The 17,125-nt window shown below is 36.5% G+C and overlaps 1 protein-coding gene across 1 annotated transcript; it reads left to right on the plus strand.

Annotated features, from left to right (window-relative positions):
• The first annotated feature begins 3,230 nt into the window (after window positions 1-3,230).
• On the plus strand, window positions 3,231-4,432 carry LOC134254064 (angiopoietin-2-like). The gene is made up of 2 exons (XM_062736630.1): window positions 3,231-3,797; window positions 3,924-4,432. The coding sequence occupies exons 1-2, from the start codon at window positions 3,383-3,385 to the stop codon at window positions 4,139-4,141; spliced, it is 633 nt and encodes a 210-aa protein (XP_062592614.1). The 5' UTR covers window positions 3,231-3,382; the 3' UTR covers window positions 4,142-4,432.
• The last annotated feature ends 12,693 nt before the right edge of the window (window positions 4,433-17,125 follow it).

The raw sequence follows: 17,125 nt of genomic DNA on the forward strand, positions 1-17,125 counted from the left end.
CAGACGTCTTGGAGAGTGAGAGAATAATAATAATGATTGTTTTTATATAGCGCTTTTCTAGCATAAATGCTACTCAAAACGTTTTACAATACATTATTACCCAGCATACCTTAACAATCCAGAGTCTTTCTCAGTGCAGGCTGCCGTTATCACGCTAGAACATTAACATTCTGAAAATATCTTTCAATGTCTATGGCCAGGTACCCCTTTTACACTTGGGTGGAGTGAGGAAATTTGTATAAATTGTCTTACCCAAGGGCACAACGTCGGCTTGTCGTGGCCAGGATTCAAGCTGACAACCTTTCGGTTTGGAGTCTGGCACCTTAACCACTGGACAGCCGACGCCACATTAAAGAGATAGAGATGAAAGAGAGAGGAATAGAGAAAGAAAGAGGAGGGGGATTGTGTGAGAGAGGGAGAAAAAGAGTTTTACCCTTTAAACACCTTTCCGTGTTAAGATGGTTTGAATGCCATAGAATTCAATAAAATTTAAATACGAAATATATCTGACATGTACGAAGGTTGTCAAAAAAATTATTGGAAAATGAAGTTTTTGTTAGAATAAATGGTTCTATTTATATATCTATTGTATATCAAGTCAGGATGATTTAATTTTTATTGATGAAACCTAATAATATTGTTTAAAACCATCCCATATATCTACACCGAGTTCTCTTAACTTAGAATTACATATCTATACCCAGTCTCCTTAATTCAGAATCTCACATCTACACCGAGTTTCCATAACTGAGAGCCACATATCTAGCCCGAGTATCTTTATGTCAGAGTTAAATCTCTATACCAATTATCCATAATTTAGAATAATATCTAGATATCGGATATCCTTAATTCAGTATTACATATCTATGCCGATTCTCCTTAATTAATAAAAGATTAATTTAAATAGTACTTATTTATTGCTTATCAATTGTATATGTTACTAGCAGAAATATCACGGACAATTTTCACTTTTTTCATTTGTATAGTAAATTATCATTTATTATGACATGAGTGGTAAAGGGGTCTTCAGAAATAGACCTGAAGGGGAGTTTTAGATTCCGTTTTCCGGTGACATGGTAATAATTTTATCTGAACTATCAAAATTATGGGTAAATTTTAGATGTTTCAAAAATGCAAGCTAATATAATTTAAAAAAAAAAAGACCTTTAAAATTCAAAAGAAATAAATGCCTAAAGTTGCTAAAAAATTATCAAAAATTACATTAAATTTAGTTATTATCAATAGTAAACGTTTAGAATATGCCAATCCCGATGGCATTGATTTTTTTCCTCTCAGTACAGAAACTACTGTTTACATTTTCATTCATCCGGGTTCTCTTTTTAGATGTGACCTCAATTTTATCCTATCTCAGTTTACAACCCACTGTTTTAATGTTTATCAATCTTTGTGCTTTTCTACGATAGGCCTGACGAACGATTTTGCAGATCTCGCTGATTTCTTTTTTATTTTTGCAATTTTTTTCTTCCGTTTTAATATATATCTTTAATTTTCAAAATTTATCTTAAGTGTTTTTTCCTGTGCATCTTTAACTCCTGTTTTGTAGTAACCAATCGATTAAGATGTAGTTTTCTTTTCTATTTATGAAGTTGTATTCCGTTTTGGAATTTCTTCCTTATTCCTTAAAGCAATATCAATAAGATATTTATTTACTTAATCCTTCTTATTCATAATAATTACAAATTAAAGTACAATCATAACGTAAGGAATTATAAGAAATTCAAGAAATGATTTTTTTTTCCGGGACTAAATGCTTAGACTTTTTAATTTAATATAAATGTAATGTTTCTTTTCTCCACTTTCTATTGGTTTAATAAGAAAAACAGTTACCTTTGCATTACTATGCTTTCATTTAAATCAAAACTTCGATAGTGTAATCAAACACAGTACAACAATATAATATGCTCTGCCAAAAATATAGAATATGCCTTTAAAAAATAGAATAAAAATACGTATTTTTGAAAAAAATTATGTAAGCATGCATCCAACCACTTCAAAACTAAACATGGCGAATACCAATTCGAATATCATGCAAGTACATGTATTTATAAACAAAAAGAATCAAAATTTCAATTGCCAAAATGTAAAACATGCATAAAAGACACATTTATACATCTTCTGATGTCATAAAGCAATTCAAATCAATTTGGGGAATTTACAGTTCCAAAAACAATCGAAAAAAATGAGACTGTTTATTAGGATACAATACCTCATGAAAAGTAATTTAAGCGCATAAAAGATAAATTTGTTCCTAAAAAGGACGGGGTTTGTTAAATAATATATACATTTTCCTCTGCTACAAGTATATAAAATGCTTGTCTTTAAATATTGTGTAAACAATGATTTCGTCATGGTCAGTTCTAGTAAGATCAGCTCAAATAAATTGCATTTTTAAAAAAAAAGATAAGGAAATAGAGAGTGGTTTTGTGGCTGAACAGACAAGATACTTATTACAAGATTATCGATTGTCAAGAAACACGCGGCGGGTGTGACCGGTCATCAGGGGGTGCTCACTCCTCCATGGCACCTGGTTCCACTCTGATGCTTTGGAGGCCTGTTTGCCCTGATCCTTTTTTATAATGTTTAATGGTCTTTTGAGCTGGAATATTGTTCTTTATCTCCATACATTTCATTCTTTATATGAGGCCATTCTATAAAACTGTGGCATTGGTACCTTTTGAATAAACTCATATTCGAATTGCTTTTGAGAATTGAAAATAAACCTTTAAATTATTCTTTAGAATTACAACCAATCTTTAAAAAGTATTAAAGATTCCACATGTGTGGTAATTGTAACTTCAAACGATTAAAAAAGTGAATATAAAGAAACACAAAAGACTCAATAAGTATTTATATTTATCAAATAAAAATATAGTATTAAAAGCAATATGTCCATTTTTATTTTTTAAAATTGGTATACTGTAGAAGTATTTTTTTCCGCGTGGTATTAATTTACGCTATGTACGCGGTCACAAATTTCCGCGGAAATTTGTCCAAGCGTACTTAATGTTAATGTAAGGCATTAAGTGACAGGCTAAGAAATCCGCGTAATTTTCTACCCGCGGATTAAACAGAAATTGAGATTCCGCGGAATTATGACCCCGTGGAAAAAAGCACGTCTACAGTATACAAAATAGTGTTTTATAATGCCATCCACTACCAGCATTACTTTGTATTCGACCTATGACCCATGCATCCTGAATATTTTATTTTTTCTTGAGTGTCGAATGAAATTCCCTGCTGAACGACTAAGTGTTGGGGTATAGTCATATTTTAGGGAAATTTTTAATTTCCCGTTTTAAGGGTATATAAACTATGGATTATTTTAGGGAAGCTTATTTTCAGACAGCGCGCAAGAAAAATCATGGCAGGATTTTTGGCGGCTATCTTCGTGTACGTCTTGTTCGTTTGTGCGGCTAGTTCTCAGCAAATTCATCTCAATGAAAAACATGACTGCGACCGTAATGATCAGACGATTAAAATATTGAATGAAAAGATTGAGTACCTAAAACAGGAGAACGCGAGACAGGCAGATTCCTTAAAACGAGAAACCGCCAGACAGATTGAATCATTAAAACAGGAGATCGCGAGACAAATGGAGTCTTTAAGAAGAGAAAATGCGAGACAAATCGAGTCCTTAAAACCAGAGAATGCGAGAATTAAAGTTAATCAAACAAACATTCAAGGAGAATTTTACGAGATGTTTAATATCCTGATGAAAAATGTAACCAACATCCACGAAGGTTTGAAGAGCAGTATACTGCAAACCATCAAGTCAGGTATTTATCTCTATCTCTATCTCTCGTTTTCTCTCTCTCTCTCTCTCTCTCTCTCTCTCTCTCTCTCAGAGTAAATTTTATATAACGATTATTATCATATCATGTATTTATTCTTTTCTCTTTCAGAGTTACACAAATATAAAGATTGCAAGGACCTCTATAATAATATAAATACAGTATCTGGTGTGTATGCGATCTATCCATTTGGTAATAACAGCAAGGTCAGCGTCTTCTGTGACATGGTGACAGAAGGTGGAGGGTGGACAGTAAGATATTTTATCCTTCTCTCTCTCTCTCTCCGTTTTACTCTCTCTTTATCAGTTTCTCTGCCCCTTTCCCTGTGATAGAAGGTGGAGGGTGGACAGTAAGATCTCTCTCTTTCTCTCTCTCTCTCTCTCAACGATCAATATTAGCTTTTATTTCTTGTACTGTACGTGGAGAGTGAACAATAAGATTCCTCTCTCCTTCTTTCTCTCTCCACCTCCCTCCGTTCCCACTTTCTCTCTCCTAATTTCTCTCTTCTCTTTTTTCTTTATCTTTCTCTCATTCCCCTCTCTCCGCCACTCTCTCCCCCTCTTTTTATTTTCCTCTCCCCATCTCCCCTTTTCTCTTTCCGTTTTATGCCCAACGATCAATTTAAGCTGATATTTCTTTAAGGAATTATAAATCTTTTATTTGATATTAAATCTCTTTGCTGAAATCAACAAAAAATGGCGATGAATGAATGTAACCGGTTTCAAAATGGAGTGAGTTCTGAAAAAGGAGGAGGAGACAGTATAAATACAAACGACGTTTATTGGCTCATATATCTTGAATACAAAAATTATTATGAACATTCTTGAACACATTAATTTCATATATGACTAGAGACTGATACATGTAATAATCAAATAACAATACAGATACATGTACAAATGTATGTGGAAAGTAAACAGTTAACTTGTAATTTCAATGTAAACAAAATATTGACTAGACATGTGACTTAATCTTTGGTAATCCTGAGACTTTGACTAATGAACTAATGAACTTGACTGACACCATATGACTGACAAAATAATACTGACATCTTATGACACAAAGTATCACAACCACAGAGTAGCTACCCTAAACTTAATACAGATTGAATTACTATTAATAATCACTGTGATCTGATGCACTGATAAACATAACTCTGAAATATTACACTAAGATATCCTACAACATCAACTTGACTTATACATGGCTATAATTATATTGATGGTGATGTAAAGAATAACATGCGTATGGGCGCAGCCATCTTGGAAATACCCGGATGTAGAAAGTGCGGGAATCTTGACATTTCACTTTTACATCAACTACAACCTAACTCAACTTAATATTATGCTATTAATAATATTACTTATATGACTTCCCCAAATCATAAAACTAAACATGAACTGACATAAATGTATGCATTTTAGCTATACACTGTAAAACTCTTATCACGTGACCTAAAACACATGGTTTTGCACTGATCGCTTCGGAAACTAAATATGCAAGATAAACCTCAAATGCATCAAAAATAAACATGTACACAATTAGCGAAGTATCTAAAATATCATTTTGTGCAATATCAATCACATCTAATATAAAATAATCTGATAATTACCTGAAAAAGGAGGAGGAGACAGTATAAATACAAACGACGTTTATTGGCTCCGACTCTTGAATACAAAAATCAAGTCGTACCAGGAATCGTCGACAACCATCCAACCGTGCTATATTGTTAAAGTGGTATACATTAAAAATAATTGTACCCCCTTATTTTCTACAGTATCACACTCTCCCCCTACAAATTAAATGTCGTCTCGACATTTGACAAATACCAAAAAATTACAATTAATGAAAAAAAATTTGATTACAGATCATTTATAAGTACATTTCTCAAAAATCCTTACTCTTAATCTTAAATCAAACATCTGATCATCATCAGGAAACTTGAACCATATATTCCAACATATACTTAATACAATACATGTACTACAAATACATTTACACTGCAATTATGATCTAAAGCTGACATATCATAATCATTCATCGACATGGTTCCACTTGTATTAGCATCAAAATCAGAAATTGCAGTTGATAACCATTAGTTGAACACTAATATTTTCATTAAAATATGTACATATCAGTTGGCCACCTGACATGAATACAGAATAAAACAATTCTGAAAAATATCTCAACCCATGAAAAAAATCATTCTTTCTGACCATAATACAAAATACAAGTTCATGTATAAACTGAAGGTATAATGACCCTAATGGCACACCATAGTAACCCTACATATACAGTTTTAATTCAATGTTAATATCTCGTATACACATCACTCTAGACCATTATTTCCTGTCCGCATAAGATAACATTGGTCCAGGGATAGGAGCAGGTTTTTCCCATCTGATCGTAAGTCAACCGTGAAGGCGGCCTTGACACTCGCTGTCCCCTACCTCTGCGTCTACCATTACTGTCACTGCTGTTGTCACTGTTAGCCTCTTCAGTTCTCCCTACATCTTCCGGTGAATTCTGAGAGTCCTCGTCATCATTTGACTCAGCACTGATGAATTCGGATGATGATCTTGATCTACTTGACCCTTCAGAGTCCTGTATGGTAACATGTCCTGGGTCAGTCACATCCATAATAATTGGTTCAGTGTCTTCATCATTCGTTGACCCTCCAGATGTAGGTGGTGCATCACCAGGTGAACTTGGAATAAATGTCTGAGCATGCGGATTCAATTCACTATTGATGACGATGTAGTCACTATTGATACTGGAATCTGACACAGGATCCTTGTGGTCTTGTGACTGTGTTGTTCTTGACCGTGCAATGTTTTGTGATGATTTCTTAGACTTTCTGTTCTTCTCTTGCTTCTGCTTGGACTCGGTGATCCTCTTAGCACTCATTGTTGAAAGTAAATCATTACACTGAAGAAGAAGGTTTCTGTGAAGGCGACGAATAGGTCCCTTTCCGTCTTCAGATTGGATTTCATAAACAGGGGATGTGCTATTCATCCGACCAATAACTACGTGCACTGTGTCCTCCCAGTACGATCTCAACTTCCCTGGGCCTCCCCTCTCTTTGAAGTTTCTGACAAGGACTCGGTCTCCTGGAGCTAGTGCTGCACTGGTAGCTCTCTTATCATACTGCTGTTTCCCCTTTTGTCCGGCATTCCCAGCCCTCTGACACACAACGTTGTATGTTTTCTCCATTTCTGAAATCCAATTGTTGACATACTCTGTATGTGACTTAGTCTTCAGGCTTTGGTCCCCATGTGCTTCCTGAAAAATGACATCAATAGCTAGTCTAGGCTGTCGTCCGAATAGCAGGTAGAAAGGCGAGAATCCTGTCACATCATTCTGTGTGCAATTATATGCATGGACTATTTTGTTCAAATGTGACTTCTAATCGGCTTTTGCATCAGCAGGTAACGTACGCAACATCCCGAGGAGGGTGCGATTTAAGCGTTCCACCTGGCCATTCCCCTGAGGGTGGTAGGGGGTAGTCCTGGATCGTCGCATGCCACATAATTTCTGAAGAGCATGGAAAAGTTCATTTTCAAATTCTCGGCCCTGATCATGATGAAGTTTATGAGGGAATCCAAACCTCATGATAAAATCCTGAAATATTTTGTCTGCAGCTGTTTTCCCAGATTTGTTACGAGTTGGATATGCCTGTGCAAACCTGGTAAAGTGGTCCATCACCACCAGTATATACTCATAACCCCCTTTGCTTTTCTCCAAATGTAGAAAGTCTATAGAGACAAGTTCAAATGGAAAGGTTGTTGTAATGGGCTGCATTGGCGCTAACTTCCGACGAGTAGGTGGTTTATCCTTGATACAAGAGCACACTCTGGTAATGAAATGTTCAATTTCAGCTGCCATACCGGGCCAGAAGAAACGTTCACGGATTAATGCAGTTACTCTGTCAGTACCTAAATGTCCCATCTTAGAGTGTAACTCCTCTAACACCATTCCATGGTACTGTTCTGGAAGTACAATCTGGAATCTTTGCTCCTTATCTGGTCCTCGAACCACTCTCTTTAGGATACCAGTTGAGTCTATCTGCAGTTTGTTTTTTTCACGTAGTAGTTTCTTTGACCTTTCTGGAAGACTAGAAATCACTTTCCCTGAGATACTTGTCTTATCCTTTATCAGGTCTATCACTGGGCTGATATCTGTATCTGTCCTCTGTGCTTTTACCAGTTCATCAAGTGGTATCGACTTAACATCGTCTTCACCTGACTTTATCAGCTGGAACACATCTGCTGTACAAGAGAGTGATGCAACTAATGGCCAGTCCCCATTGCCCTTGAACGTAGCACAATTCACAATGGAGTGGATTGTCCCAGGAGACAGTTCCTCTGTATAGTCCATGATATGGTCCTCAACTAAAGGCATTCGGCTAAGACCATCTGCATCCTTGTTATTCTGGCCAGGCTTATAGCGAATCTCAAACTTGAATTCAGCGAGTTCTGATACCCATCGCAGACGAGTAGCGTCGAGCTTTGCTGTGGTCATGACGTACTGTAACGGATTATTGTCACTATACACAGTGAAGAAAGGTGCATAAAACAGGTAGTCACGGAACCGCTCTGATACTGCCCACTTCATGGCTAAGAATTCAAGCTTACTAGAATGGTAGTTCTTCTCAGCTGGGGTCAATGTTCTCGATGCATAGGCGATAGGAGCTAGTCTTCCATTCTCTTGTTTCTGGTACAGAATTGCTCCAAGGCCTTCTCCTGATGCATCAACATGCAGGGTGAAGGGTTCCGCGAAGTTCGGATATGCCATGACTCTCGGTTCCAGCAGAGTCTCGATGAGACTATCTAATGTAGATTGGTGTTGTCCAGTCCAAGTAATATGTTGACTTGATGGTGCCTGTCCACTCTTCTGGGGTGATTTCTTCTGTTTTCCACTTGATTGTTTAGACCCTGAACATTGTAGTAGGTCGTATAGTGTTTTGGCACGACGCGAGAAGTTAGGTATGTACTTCCGGTAGTATCCAATGAAGCCAAGTAGTTGCCGTAATTCACCAATAGTCTTTGGACTTTTGTCTTTCAGCTTCAGTACAGCGTCCTTATCCTTAGGATCCATCATGTAACCTTCCTCTGTAACCAAGCACCCAAGGTATCTGACAGACTTACGAAATAACTCGCACTTCTTTGGTTTCAACTTAATACCCTTATCCTTTAGTCTCCTTAAAATTGCTCTGAGATGTTCCAAATGCTGTTCAAAGGTCTGGCTGTAGATAATGATGTCATCTAGATATGGAATACAGAATCTATCACGATAGTCATGAAGGATCTCATTCATGTATTTCTGGAAAGTTCCAGGGGCCCCAGTAAGACCGAACGGTATGCGATTCCATTCATATAATCCCCATGGAGTCACAAACGCTGTCACTGGCTTGCTCGATTCAGACATGTTTCCTTGGTGATAGGCTTTTCCTTGGTCCAGAACTGTAAACCATCGACTTCCTGCCAGCTGGTTTAACGTATCTTGTATTCTTGGAATTGGTTCTGCCTGTTTCACTGTCTTGTTATTTACCTTCCGATAGTCGATACACAGGCGAAGGGTACCATCACGCTTGCGCACACATACCATTGGACTCGAATATGGTGAATTTGACTTGCGTATGAAATGTTTGCCAATGAGATCAGTTAAATAGTCCTTCACTTCCTGGTAAAGTGGGCTTGGGATCGAATTATATGAGGCCTGTACTGGAGTAGTATCTTTCAAAGGAATGTTAAGTTCCAGGTCAGCAGCATGGCCAATGTCGTCGTCTCCCCTAGAGAAGGCGTCACATTCCTCCCTGAGCACCTGACGGATCTTGCCTTCTTGTTGTGTGCTAAGGCCTAGTCCTTCTAAGCTAACAGGTGGATCCCAGTTCTCCTGTGACTGGTGTGTAACTTCAGGTACATGAGGTGACACAGCAAGTTCTATGATTGAACTAACACTATTGACAGTTCCCACCACTGTTCGCTTCGGGATCGAAAGTTCATGGTTAGTCTCGTTATAAAACATCAGCTTTACCCCTTTCTCCATTTTGACAACACACTCACATAGATGAAGTCCTTCAGGTAAGTTTTCTACAAACGGTTCTAAATGTCCAACGGCTTGATCAATGTTATTATTGGTTCTCACTTGAAAACGCACTTGTTTCCAACTCCTCGCCGGAATTGTGACAGTTCTGTTTCTTGTTTTAACAGGAATCCTCTCTCCACTAAGGTTTTGTTTGATTGTCTGTACTAAGGTGACAGATGCAGTAGAGGGTAGTGAAGGAAACGCCGTGCGGAGATCAGTATCTACGTTAGAATCACTATCACGGATGTATTCCTCAATCACGTTGTAACCAATAATGGGATAATCCTTTGCGGCAGCTGACGTAACCAAAAATGGAGTAGTAATCACTTGGTTTCCGATTGTCACTGCACACTCGACCCAACCACTGAAGTGAATGCTTGATCCATTAGCTGAAAGTACAGTCAAGTCCTCACTCATAAGTTCTTTCAATGGCCTCACTCGGTCCTCAGGGAATGCATCCTTCCACCACTCTTCATGGACCAGAGACACTTGAGCTCCTGTCTCCCAGAGAGCCTGCACGCTATGGTGATTCAATTTGCAGTTGATCAGACACGTTTTTCCAACAACTTTTGTTATCTTAGACCGGAAGCGAGGTGAAAGTCTATACACATGGCCAGTCACTGAACTATTACTCTGTACTTGAACACACGGAGAACTCTGGGACTTTTCATCCGGTTTTACTGCCCGTCCCGTGGCAGCAAACCGAGTCCGTTTTCCGAAGTTGGTTGGTCCTGACGACGGGATCTTATCCTATTGCGGCATCCTCTGGAAAAATGTTCACTGCTGCCACAATGCCAACAATGGTTACAGGTAGGGGCATTGTTGTCTGAACATGTCCTACACTTCCTAGCCTGTGACTTTCGTGACCTTTGTTGAGGTGTCTTGGTGATTGCTTCCCTTAGCTCATGGATCTGTGTTCTCAACTCCTTGACTTCTAATGACAATTTTCCTTCTTTAAAGTCTTTTTTCTTTTGCAGCTCAGGTGTTTCGCTTTCTTGCATGCAGGCGATTTGATATCCCTTTTTCTTCACCAGTTTGGCGGATCTTTCTTCTTCCTTCATCGTAACTTTGCTCATGAACTGGATAAGTTCTTCTTCTTCCAGATGGTGCATGCCTTCTAAGAATCCAGTCACTTCCTGCCTAATGACTTCATTTGTTAGTCCGGTGTCCAGAGTACGGTAAAACACCTTGTCCACTAAGTTTTGTTCATATTTCCCTTCCGCCTTTTCTTCCTTTGATGCAAAGAGAATTTTCTGTCTTAAATTTAGAGCACGCAACAAAAAGTCATTCGGTGATTCCTTGTGATGTTGAGCCAGCTGACACAGTTCTGAGTATAATTCTGTAGCGGATTTTTCTTTATAGTGCGCTCTTAAAATCTGTCGCAGTGATGGTAGGCTTAGATCTGACTTGCCCTCCAAGTAGCACCTCATCCCCGTGCCCACAGGAACAGCTCTGATGACAGCGTCTGTTATCTCCACTGTTGAAAAACCCTTCTGTAATCCTGTCTCTATTTGTCGCACTAGAGAAACGAAAGATAGTCCCTTCTGTAAATCTATCTGGCCATGAATCTTAAACTCCTTTCTGAAAGAAGTAACTGCAGACACGGTTGGTTTCACATCTGTCTTCAGAAAAAGATTTGGAATGTCTTTTGGTTCTGACTTTTCCGTTTTAACCGTAGTCTTCCCTGATTTTACTTCTTCTGCAAACACTTCCAGAGCCAGAACGGCAACTTGTCCCTTAGTCTTATCTTTGAACTCCTCTCCTAGCCAGTTCTCCACTGCCTTGATGGCCTTGCTCCTTGTGTCTAGACCTTCCTTCTTCATGCCGACATCTTCACAAAACCGTAAGATGGCCTCCAGGGTCGCTAAACACAACATAGACCTCCCCTGCAGCAGACGATCTTCAAACTCTGGTGTCTCCATCCCGGACGAGCCCCCAAAAAGTGTAACCGGTTTCAAAATGGAGTGAGTTCTGAAAAAGGAGGAGGAGACAGTATAAATACAAACGACGTTTATTGGCTCCGACTCTTGAATACAAAAATTATTATGAACATTCTTGAACACATTAATTTCATATATGACTAGAGACTGATACATGTAATAATCAAATAACAATACAGATACATGTACAAATGTATGTGGAAAGTAAACAGTTAACTTGTAATTTCAATGTAAACAAAATATTGACTAGACATGTGACTTAATCTTTGGTAATCCTGAGACTTTGACTAATGAACTAATGAACTTGACTGACACCATATGACTGACAAAATAATACTGACATCTTATGACACAAAGTATCACAACCACAGAGTAGCTACCCTAAACTTAATACAGATTGAATTACTATTAATAATCACTGTGATCTGATGCACTGATAAACATAACTCTGAAATATTACACTAAGATATCCTACAACATCAACTTGACTTATACATGGCTATAATTATACTGATGGTGATGTAAAGAATAACATGCGTATGGGCGCAGCCATCTTGGAAATACCTGGATGTAGAAAGTGCGGGAATCTTGACATTTCACTTTTACATCAACTACAACCTAACTGAACTTAATATTATGCTATTAATAATATTACCTATATGACTTCCACAAATCATAAAACTAAAAATGAACTGACATAAATGTATGCATTTTAGCTATACACTGTAAAACTCTTATCACGTGACCTAAAACACATGGTTTTGCACTGATCGCTTCGAAGACTAAATATGCACGATAAACCTCAAATGCATCGAAAATAAACATGTACACAATTAGCGAAGTATCTAAAATATCATCTTGTGCAACATTAATCACATCTAATGTAAAATAATCTGATAATTACCTGAAAAAGGAGGAGGAGACAGTATAAATACAAACAACGTTTATTGGCTCCGACTCTTGAATACAAAAATTAAGTCGTACCAGGAATCGTCGACAACCATCCAACCGTGCTATATTGTTAAAGTGGTATACATTAAAAATAATTGTACCCCCTTATTTTCTACAGTATCACATGAACATTGAGTAATTTTTTTCTTATCTAATTTACATGAAGAAAATAATAATAATAATAAAAATAAATTTAAAATAACATTATTTTTTAAATAAGATTTTTGTATGAAGCTTCTTTATTAAAAAAAATCATTACGTAAAAATTGATTACTGTGGTTTCATCAATTTTCGTTGGCATCAATTTTCGTGGATTTTGTAAAACAGACAGTTTAAAAGGATACGTAATTTCGTGGACAAAAGCATTTCCTATAAAAGTGAATGTCATATTTCGTAATTCGATGGACATTTGAATTCGTGGATCTGCTCAACAACGAAATCCACGAAAATTGGTGCTCAACGAATATTGATGAAACCACAGTATATTAAAAAAAAATAAATAGGTTTTGAGTGATTGTTTTAATGAATACCCTATTTGAAACATTGTTCACAGTAAAACATAGCATAAAAACCACTCTTCACTACTTTTTTTTAATAAACCCGACATAATTCATAAATTCTTAGGCTATACAGAAACGTGTCAGTGGTGTAGTGTCATTCGACAGAAACTGGACGGACTACAAAACGGGATTCGGGAATCCTAACGGATCCTACTGGATTGGTAAACTATAAACAGTTATAGAATGACTACAGAGGACATAGCAAATTTATGGCTCCCCAAGGGTTAATTTTCCAGATGTAGAAATATTCCCCTCCCTCGGGAAACCATTAATTTGCTATTTACATAGTACCCATTTTATAACTCTGTAATATTTAATGTTGTTTTAGGGGATGATAATTCTTCTAATTATTAACAGTTTAAATTAGCATTTAATTTTTTAGCAGTTAAAATGAAGTTTATAACAATTTATGTAAAATACAATATATAACGATTTCCCTACTTTGATTTCAAAACATGTATGTTCATTGCTGCATGCACTACACAATTAGAAATTTCTGCATACCTTCATAATCATATGTTGAATTATATGACAACTTGAAATAAATATGTTTTGCTTTATTAATTCTTTATATATTATACGCCGATAAAATATTTAAGGAAATGACGTTATACATCATCTTACTAAGAGAAGTAACACCTCCCTCTACGTATCTATCACACTGACTAATGGGACAAGGCTCTATGAATTATACAACCAGTTCTCTGTTGCTGACGAAACCAACAACTACCGACTTTTTCTTGGCGGACCAGCCACCAGGACCCTAGGTAGGTAAACGGAAAAAAAGAATGTACGAATGACGACCTATATTAAGGAGAGAGAGGGAGAAAGAGTTTAATTTCTTGTGACAGATAGACAAATGCCAGTTTTTTCTGTGAGAATCAACCCTAGAATTACGTAATTAATGGAGGGGGATGCGTGGATATCAATATTTTGAAAGTAAAATTGTCCTTGTATATTGAAAATCAAGAGTCCCTACTGTATGGGCCAATCAGTAATAAATTGCTAAAAGATTGAACATTTTCACGTCATAAACATTACATGCATACTTGTACGTAATGTTGTCAGATACATAACTCATACAGAGAAATCAATGAAGGTGTTAAACGATTATTGAATTAAAAAAAACAACTTGCATTGGAAATGTAATTAATTACAGTCGATAACAATGACTTTTTGTAATTATCCCGCTTTTGTGTTGCAGATATGCATAGTAGACTTAAGAAAAGCAATACAACAATAAAGAAAGAAGTTAACTACACAAATTGTATCTACTTGTAGTCGCACAAATTTGAAGAATTCTAATGATTAATGTGTTGATAAAATGGAAGAAAAGCTATTGTTTCCTGTACTGTTAAGTTAAAGAGGTGCACCCCCCCCCCCCAAGAAAAAAATCAAACCGTTATTTTCTTGTGTTATATCAATTGGCCAATATTTATTGGTTCATGAAATTATTTTTTTGAATATCCCTTCTTCATATGTACGTATATAGGCTTACCCATTTCAATGTTAAAGAAGGCTTCACATGAATGAAATAATAATAATTAAATTTATTGACTCATCCGCGTGGCGCGGTGGTTAGATCTGCGAAGTAAGGAATCTTTACGTCGCGGGTTCCAATCGAACTGTAGGACGTACAGACTGGTCCTTCGGATAAGATAGTATAAATCAAGGTCCATTGTCGTAGTTGATGCTGGCACGAAAAACATAGCGAACTGCTCAATTGCCGTGTATAACATGTATTATAAAACAAAATTTCTAGTTCTCAACCGGCAAGTAATGGCGTCACCATATGAGTGGAAAATGCTCGAGAGGGACGTTAAACTACATACATTCAATCAATCAATCAATCAATCAATCAATCAATCAATCAATCAATCAATCAGTCTTTTATTTCTGTTGAGACTCATCAACAAGTTCGTATACAAAAAGAAATCAAAATGACGACAAAAAACAACGTTAATATTAAACGAAAACAGTGTTCATCTATTGTAATTGAAAGTAATGCAATTTAAAGTAATTCAAAAAAAAGTTTTTATTGTTGAATACTATAGATGCTTTAAGCTTTAAATGTTTAGTAAATAATAATGATCTAATCTGAAATAGGTGTTCATGTTATATTTTTCTCTGATAATTTTACAGGTGACTCTATGTTAGACACTGGTTACCCCAATGACTACGATCTGTCTGGGATGTCCTTCAGTACCCCAGACAGGGATAACGACGGGTGGAGTGGTGGTAACTGTGCTGCTGACAGTTACTTTAGAGGAGGCTGGTGGTTTAACTTCTGTCACTTAGCCTTCCTTAACGGTCAATGGTCCCCGGGGTCCTGGCGCAAACCATGGTATCCCACAGTGACTGATAGTAAACAGATAAAGGAGACTCTAATGATGATCAAACCTACCTGACTTTTTATATCTTTATATCCATACTTGTTCACGCATGATATGAAAAGTTAAATACTTTTATTATAGATGATGAAAACTTAATTTTTAGACATAATGGGGGTTTCTATAATATATACATTGTAACAAATATATAGATATAATGTTATTATGTGTAATGAGTTTATTCAAATGTGCTAATACGTATTATGTTTAAGATAGTGTTGTACATGTAACGTAAATTACTAAAAACAAGAAAATCGCATTAAATATTGTTACATAATAAAGGTTGTGTTTTTATTTTATTAATTGTAGTTTTATAATTAATAGTCTAATGATATAAAGTATGTTAACAACAAAGACAATGTTTTTTTAATACATTCCTTGAATTTCAACTGATCTCCGTGAAAGGTCACATAACTGGGTAGAAGTAGTATCCATCAGTCTGTCATCTCCGTACATGTGTGTTGATAATTAGAATTTCATTCTGTTATAGTTTATAAATGATGTAGAGATGATAATTACGTAAATTTTGTTTTCAAACACCAATATTTCTCGTTACCTGTTCGTGTATTTTATATATACAGTGTGTGGAAAAGGCTGCATGTAATGTCAAACCAATGAATGGGAAAACAAAGTATTATATGATGACTTTTTATCACATTAACGTTGAAGGCCTTCACAGAGTAACGTCATAAGCGAAAATCAAATTCCCCGCTCTTCTTGAGCAGTTTGAAGTTTTATAAGCCACCTTTAGAAACCTTAACGTCACACTGAAATATATTTGAGTCTCTTAGACAAAAATGCTACAGATCCCTTGAAGCAAATGTTATTCATTTTACGGCGCTAAATTTTGCGCATGGATAGGGATATAAAAAATGCATGGTTATTGTCTTGAAATATAAGCGATATTTCGAGGGTGAGAAAACGTGATAGAGGGCGAGGCTGGCGTTTTCGACGCTATTCCCAAATATCGCTTATATTTCAAGACAGTTATCATGTATTTTGTTTATCCTGCAACAAAATTTTACATTTGAACGTCCAAAACAAGCTTTTTCCGACTGATTAAGGCACATGTCTGCAGTTGAAACTACGAAGCCATGGCGTAAACATTGCAATAAATGTGACGTAACAATGCTTTTAGAACGTCGGAATACATGCGCGATGCTTTATTAGGGCAGTGACCGGATAAAGCTTTGGTTTATTAGGTTAGCTTTATTAGGTCAGTGCAAGGGGTAGTTGCAGGATAATTTTTTTTTTACTTTCCTGCATTATTTTGTAAACCACCTGTCCTTTCCTAATTTGAGAAACACTCTTTAACAACCTGTATGTTATATCTACCTTCTGACCCTTTATAATCGTCCATTAAACTTTATTAAATCGTTTTTTTA

The sequence above is a fragment of the Saccostrea cucullata genome, unplaced genomic scaffold (genome assembly GCF_032062105.1).
Source record: "Saccostrea cucullata isolate Sc308-1 unplaced genomic scaffold, CSIRO_AGI_Scuc_v1 ctg1436, whole genome shotgun sequence".
NCBI lineage: Eukaryota > Metazoa > Mollusca > Bivalvia > Ostreida > Ostreidae > Saccostrea > Saccostrea cuccullata.